The sequence below is a fragment of the Desmodus rotundus genome, chromosome 12, assembly GCF_022682495.2.
Source record: "Desmodus rotundus isolate HL8 chromosome 12, HLdesRot8A.1, whole genome shotgun sequence".
Classification (NCBI taxonomy): Eukaryota; Metazoa; Chordata; class Mammalia; order Chiroptera; family Phyllostomidae; genus Desmodus; species Desmodus rotundus.
The window spans coordinates 101,704,834-101,712,176 of record NC_071398.1 but is presented as its reverse complement, the minus strand read 5'-3'; the positions used below and the strand labels follow the sequence as shown (position 1 = coordinate 101,712,176).

The window sequence follows — 7,343 nt, the reverse complement described above, 5'->3', positions numbered from 1 at the left end:
GCCCGCCGGCCCGCCCTCCGCGCCCGATTGGCCGGCGCCCGCCCCTGCGCGTTCCAATTGGAGGAGGCCGCCGTCGCTCCGCTGAGTGACTCCACGCCGCCAGGTGCAGCTCCGCCCACCCCCCCCTGGGCGGGGCGCGAGTCCAAGCCGGAGGCATCTCTGATTGGCGGGGAGACGGATCCCTCACCTTCCGCAGGTGAGCGCCCCCTGATTGGGCCGCGCTTCCGCAGCAGGGTCTCTGACTGCGTGCGGCGTACAGCCGCAGGAGCTGGGGAACTGCGGGCGGGGGGTGGGCCGTCGGTGGGACTGCGCCCTCGCGGACCCGGGCCCGGTTTGTTTCTTGCAGGTTTGCACGGACGTCACCGGGCGCTGCGGAAACCTCGGTCGCGTCCTTTGGCAAATGGAAACCTCACACTAACGTGCGCAGGGGTAGGAGGAGAGGGCCAGCGGAGCAGTGAAGGGTGCCCTGAAACCGCGCCAAACCCGGTCCCTCTGCGGACCGCACGGGCAGCAGCCCGCGGACAGTGGGAGAGGAGCACGGAGGGGAAAGAGGGGAAAGTGCGGGAAGAAGAATGACGTGCTTCTCCGGGAGAACTTCAGGCGTGTGTCCACCAAATACTCCGGACAGTACAGATTGACCCACGTGTGCTCTGTGGCACTGAGTGACCGCGTGTGTCCCCTGCGTTTCCGAATTACTTTCTCACTGTGACCACTAGTTGGGTGCTAACTGAGCTCCTCTATCTATAGACTGTGTTTGTACGAAAGCTTTCTGTTCATACGTGATTACATTGTTTTTGAGTGAAACTCACGCTCAACGCCTTTACTATTTCTAGTTTCTGCAGTGATTCCATTTTAACTGATCATAGCATATCCAATGTGCTGCGGGAAAACTTCCTGAACGTTGGCTCACTGCAAGGAAAACGGTTTACGCTTTTATACAAAACTGTAGTATTTCTTGATCTTTTGCTTGTTTCCTGTTTGCTCTCATTCCTTTGCCCACATCTCCCGGACCAAAGGTCCACTTCCGGTGTGCTGTAGGGGAATTAATTCAAATAACTACAAACCACAATCCCGGACTTCAAATGGCTTACAGTCTTCTTCCAAGACAAACACAGGAAATGACAATAGGTAACCAAAGGAGAAACTTCAAATCACCAAATTGAAACAAATATTTGGGTGCCGCCCAAGTGCAAACGTCTGTTCTTTACCCTCAAAGGAATTTAAAGTCTTGGAGAGAGACATATATACACAAAGTGAAGTATGAGAGTGGAGGGGCGCAGGGGAGAGCTTGGAGAAGGGACCACCACTGTTGGCTGTGCTCGTCGGAGAAAACTCTAAGATGGGAGATGAGCAGGGGTCACATATTTGTCTTACGGGTACTTGAATTTTATAACTGAGCCTGTTAGTCATTTTGCTTTGGTCTCAAGGAAGACCAAATCCAAATTTGCAGTCTGCATCCAAACACTGACATTCACTCCTGACTTCATCTGACTATGCTTTTCAATTTTCCCGTAGCCCTGACATATATTTTAAAAACTCTTTTTTCCCTTTCGGAAGGCAGGGTTTGGTGCATGTACAAACCTACTGTAGTAGATGCTGTGCTGTGCTACCCAGACTGCCCTTCAGGAAGGAAAGATTCATCCCACTTATCTCCCTGTGGTCGGCCCTTTGGGAATTGCCTCCACGGAAGAGAGACACCCGGGCCAGAGGCGCTCCCCTCCCAGGGTCTCCGGATTGTTGTTCACGCATCAGGCGAAGAGGGATGTACGGAGTATAGGATCCCTTCGGGAGGAAGCATAACAGTTCTAAGTTTGCACAGTCTAACGCCATAGTGCCCGAATATGTAAAATACAAACGGCAGGACCAGAGGGAGAAACAGACAAATCCAAGTCATAATGACAGATTTGCAGATAACTCTGTAAGCAATTGAAAGAACCAGCAGACAAAAAAATTCGAGATATAAATTTGAAACTCTCATCACAGTTTAAATGATTAGAATCACGTAGGGCATGTTTTCTGACCACAGAGGTGGTTACACGCATTCTGCCCCCTTTGTAAAAATTCCTCAAGCTGCACTTTGTGCCCAGCTCTCCTGTTAAGTATCTCTGCTGTTTTGTCTTCCTTCCTGTGTTTGTCACTTACAGTCATGTAGACCCCTCTAAGCCACGTTTGACATGGCAGGTGCTGTACATGTGTTTCCTAGGAAACGTTCACACCTACCCATAGACATACAAATAAGAAAAGTGGGAATTGGAATAATTAAAAATAAAGTAACTTGCAGTGACCACTCACTGGTGCTAAGTCTGACCCGGAACTTGGAACTCCGACTCGTAGCCTTCGCTGTTTACATAATAACACGCTGCCATTCCTGAGTATTGTCCCCCACTTTCTTCCTTCGCATTTCCCCCTGGGAATTACTGAGCATCTCGATACGAATTCCACGTTTGTGGAGTTCCTCCTCTCTGCCGAGCTCTGGTTTAATTGCTGGTCAAACAGAAGTGGACTGAAGCTGAGTCTGAAGGGGAAGAGCCGCGCCTGTTGTGAGTGCTGCTCCTGGCCTCTTGTTTCCTAAGTCCTTCATGGAATCCAGTTAGGACATTTTATCCGGTTACTTCTCTCCCTTGTCCTTCAGCTTAAAAGCCCTCTGGATGACGGCAGCAAATACATTCTTCTAATTCTTGGGAAACTCAGAGCAGCTCCTAAGAGACGGGAACCAAGGAAACTGGAGTAAAGGCCGGGATCAGGGAGGAGTGGGGTCCACCTCAGCAGCTGCAGAGCCCAGCATGCTGGGAGCAGGCCTGAAGGACAAGTTCGGAAAGGCAGGGCAAGGGCAGACCCAGACTCCAGATTGCTCAGCAGGCCAGGCTCCCGCCAGTACTGGAGTCACTAGGCAACAAGGACCTATTGTGAATTATCAGCTCTGATAAGATAAAAATGTTACTATAAGATTGCTCAGGCAGTGAGTTTCAGAGAGGCTGACGTGAGAAGATTCTGAAAGTCGGAGGCGACTGAAAACTCAGGTTGCAGGCTCTGCAGGTTGTGGAGGAGCTCAAACCGACTCGGGGAGAGAAAGAGAAACGTAGGTCAGCTGTGATGACGCAGGGACACCCTCAACACAAACCTGGGGCCACAAGGGTCTGGGAGAGGGAAGGGTCTGATTGGTTTGGAAAAGAATGCAGAAGCCGGAAGACGCACCTCTGGTCGGCTAGGCTCTGCAGCCCCACCTGATGCAATACCTGTGAGGAAAGGGAGATAGAGGTTTAAAGGGCTAAAGGGCGAGGTGATGGTGGGAACAGCCTATCAAGGTTATGAAACAAATCCTCTCAAGGGGAACAGAGGAATGTTCTCTTAACAATGGGGAGCCAGAGAGCACGCCCGAGCTGGGCCAGCACGGTAACCCCCTCAGCTACACTAGAGGAAGCACGGCAGAGGTCAGCGAGGCAGGAAGGAAGCTGGAAAAACACCGATGCTGATAGGAGATGGAAAATGATTGCCTAGAAAGGGATTCGGTATGTGATTGGCTGGAAAGGGGCCTGAACCTGTGGGGATTTCTGTATCCCAGGTCTTGTTTGGGATGGTTGTTGACAAGTGAGCAGACAATTGTCAGAACGCAGCAAACTGAGCACTTCAGAGCCTTTGTTGTAGGTGAACTGTGCCTCAATCAAAAACTCAATACTATAATTGAATTATGATATGTGAGGAGGGGGAAAAAAAGAAGACCAGAACAGTTAAGACTCAAACAAAGAGGGAAATTAGGAAAAATTTCCTAACCAGTCTGAGAACGAAGGTACTTGGGGGTTTGGGGAAAGAGTAGGGGTGCCACTGTGTGTCTGCCGGACCCTGGGCTCCACTCCCGCAGATTTCAACTTCACCTCCAGACCCGACAGCGTCCAGCTCAGCTCCGGCAGTGGTGAGTCAGACAACGCAGACAGTGGGCCCGCCCTGTGACAGAGCAGGCGGGAGCTGGAGGGAGGGCAGGTTTGACAGCTGGGCAGTGAAGGCTGTGAGATCAAAGGTGTGCGTCGCAGGACTGGCTCCAGCCCAGAAAGCCGAGGGGTGGGAAGGAAGAGAGAGAGAGAAAGGCAAGGAATGCGGAAAATGTCTGAAGGAATTTCTGCAGAGGCCTGAAAAATTAGAAAATTGGGTCCATCTCACTTCCACAAATAAAGGAATAACACGTTTAAAAAATCAAAGTTAAGAAGTAAAAAAATCTGCCATTAAAATATTTAAAAGAAAAAAAAAAAGACCAACATAGTGAAAACAGTGAAAAGATCACCTGCCATTTATAGTTTAAAAACAGGCCAAAGTACTATATGGTTTAAGGATACCAATGTGCATTAGTTAAAACAATCTAAGAAAGCAAAGAATTGGTTTTGAAGAACCAGCTATAGTCATCTCTACAAAGAGCGATGCAGTCAGGAAAGATATATACAGGCTTTCTAAGGTACCGGTGATGTTTATTTCTTAATGGTGGTAGGCACGTGGGTGTTTATTTTATTATTATTCTTTAAACTTACAGCTATGTTTTATGCACTTTTTGTATGGTATACCTCTATTGCGTATTCCTAAAGTTGGTTTACAATTGTTCAGACTAGTATATAGACTCAAGTGTTTTATTTAATAAAAGTATCATGGGATAGTTAAGAAGTTGAGCTATTAAAAAAAATATTTAAAAGGATATGCATCAAACTATCACCAAGCCAGAAGAAAGATATACCTACTGTGTAGTGTTGAGTTCTGCCTCAGTGCATTTAAAAACAAATTAAATTGTGTGAAACCCAGGGTTGGATCGCAGAACGATGTTGACAGAAACTGGAACCTGCTTTTGGCAGCGCAGGAGGGTCTCACACCTGTGCCTGGTGCCAGACACAGCTGGGGGACCACTTCCCTCCCTTCACACAACAGCTGCCACAGGGATCTCAGGCCTGGAGCAGCAGTTTTCAACTTTCTCATCTCAGGGCACATATAAACTGCTTTCCAAGCAAAAAGTCACATAGTTGTGCCCACCTGAACGAGAAAAAGCTGGTGTGATTTTGGCTCGGGCACATAGGACAACTGTCGTACTGGCTGTCGTCATTTTCCCACTTGACCATCTGAGGGAGAGACATCGGGCCCCTGACTAAACGGTCGGGGGTTGCACGTTTAAAATATTCCTGTGGCACAAGGGTTGAAAACAGCGGGGCTGGGGCTAGGGTAGGCAAACTTTCTGGAAAGGAATAGATAGTAAAAAGTTTACGTTTTGAACAACATTGTTACAACTATTCTGCCACTTTTGCATAAAAGCGGCCATAGACAATGTGTACGTGAAGGGTCGTGGCTGGGGCCCAGGGGGGCCAGTCTGCTGACCTCTGGTCTAGCTCTGGCCCCCTGACGGCATATGAGAATCATTGAGGGGCCCCTGGCCCCAACCCTGAAATTCCAAATCTGAGATTCTTTCCCCCTCCCTGCCCCTGACCCCTGCCCACCCCCCAGCTGGCAGGCGATTCTGATGTGCATCCTGGGCTGAAAACAAATGTTCCAGAAGAGAAATGTAGTTTTAGGAAATTGCTGGAATTTTGTGTTGGAGGGATGGGGGGGGGGGTGATGCTGGAAGGCAAAGGCCCCACAGCTCAACTGAGTGTAGGTTAAGATTAGAACTGCTTTCAACCCAACTGACACATTAAATGCACCCAACACTTCGATTAAACGCTCTTTAAAAAAAAACCTTTACTTATTTATTTTTAGAGAGAAGGGAAGAGAGGGGGAAAGGGAGGGAGAAACATCAATGTGTGGCTGCCTCTCGCATGCCCTCACCTGGGGACCTGGCCCCAGCAGCCGGGACATGTGCCCGGACTGGGGAGGCACACAGCCCACTGAGCCACACCAACACAGTCAATCAGATGCTCTTTATTTGGTGCTTTTGTGTGCACAGCACAAGGCCTCACCCAACCCAGTAAGTGGGAGCCTTCCTCGCCCTTCCCGCAGTCAGCCTGTCGCCTTCTACCTAACCTCCTTTCTGGAACCATTCTCTATAGGCCCCCGAGTAGTTGCGAGCCCTGTGGAGACAAAGCAGGGTGAGCACAGCAGGGCAGACTGGGCGGCAGCCCCCACCAGTACCCGCCTGCCCCTTACCCTCTGTATCCAAGGCCCTGGGCTAGTTGCGTGGCCTGCAAGCCCCGCTTGCCCATCTGACAGAAGAAAATGAGGTTCTCATCCTCCAGCTTCGGCTTCTCCACAGAGTACAAGGCCTGGAAGGCAGCAGCGTCCATCTGCAGGGCACCTTCCAAGTCGGACACTGGGAGGAAGAGTCAGGACAGGCCAAAGAGCAATGGTTTTGCAATCTGAGGTTCTGCGGCGGCGCCTGGAAGGGCTGGGTCCCCGTGGTCGGACAAACCACCAGGGGGCCCGCACACAACGCCTGGTGGCCACCACCCCCAACCTCAAGGTCAAGATACAGCGCGGCCAAGTGGAAAGTCAGGAACTGCTAAGGACGAGCAGGTCGTGGGGACCCAGCCCTCGAGGGGGTGGGGGGGGAGTCCCTGCCCACCATGTCTCCCGGCCTGGGAGGGCTGGCTCCGCCGCCGGTACAGGCCTTCACCGGCCCCTGTCCAGAAGCCTGGGAGGCTGAGGAAATTCAGGTCCCCGTGCCCGGCCTGCCCCGCGCCACCTCCGTGAGGCCCCTAGGCTGAGAGCCCCTGGACCCACACTGCCGGGCGTCCCCTCACAACCCCATACCCGGGATGTTGAGCGCCCCGGGGATGGTCCCCGCGGCTGCCTCCTCCCGAGACCTCACGTCGAAGAGCCGGGCGCGGCCCGCGGCCAGGAGCGAGCGGAGTTCGGGGAGCGACACGGTGGGCACTGTGAAGGGGACACGAGAGCGTGGAGGGGCCGGCCCGGCGTGGCGCCCCCCGCCCCGCCCCCCGCGCACGGCCTCCCACCTGCCTCCCACTTGGGAGGCGCGGCCACACCTCCGCCCACCCCGCTCCCCTGCTCCCGGGCTCCATGCTCTCCGGGGCCGCGAGCAAGGCCCACTCGTCGATCCCCGCACGTACCTACGGCCATGGCGCGTGCCTCCAAGAACTGCAAGAACGCGCGGTTGCCTTCGCGGTCCCCGCAGCATCTCCACGGCCCTCCCGGGGCCAAAACCGGAACCGGAAGGGGGGCCTAGCCCCCGCCCTCGCAGCACCTGTTCGCCGCGGGGATGGTGATCCGGGCCTCGCACACCTTTGCGCCCGCCACGCCCCGCTGGTCCGACCCGCGCCAACCCTCGGAGTCCCCAGCCAGCGCAGTCCCGGCCCCGCCCTGCCCTCGCCCGTCAAAGCGCAAAGTGTCCCCTCCCCTCCACCCCAGGCCCACAAAAGGAC

The 7,343-nt window shown here is 53.0% G+C and overlaps 1 protein-coding gene across 1 annotated transcript; it reads right to left on the bottom strand.

The window, feature by feature from the left end:
* Positions 1-5,681: 5,681 nt before the first annotated feature.
* On the bottom strand, positions 5,682-7,260 carry TSTD1 (thiosulfate sulfurtransferase like domain containing 1). The gene is made up of 4 exons (XM_024552147.4): positions 7,032-7,260; positions 6,715-6,837; positions 6,112-6,274; positions 5,682-6,035 (listed from the first exon to the last, which is right to left on the bottom strand). The coding sequence occupies exons 1-4, from the start codon at positions 7,039-7,041 to the stop codon at positions 5,984-5,986; spliced, it is 348 nt and encodes a 115-aa protein (XP_024407915.1). The 5' UTR covers positions 7,042-7,260; the 3' UTR covers positions 5,682-5,983.
* Positions 7,261-7,343: the final 83 nt, after the last annotated feature.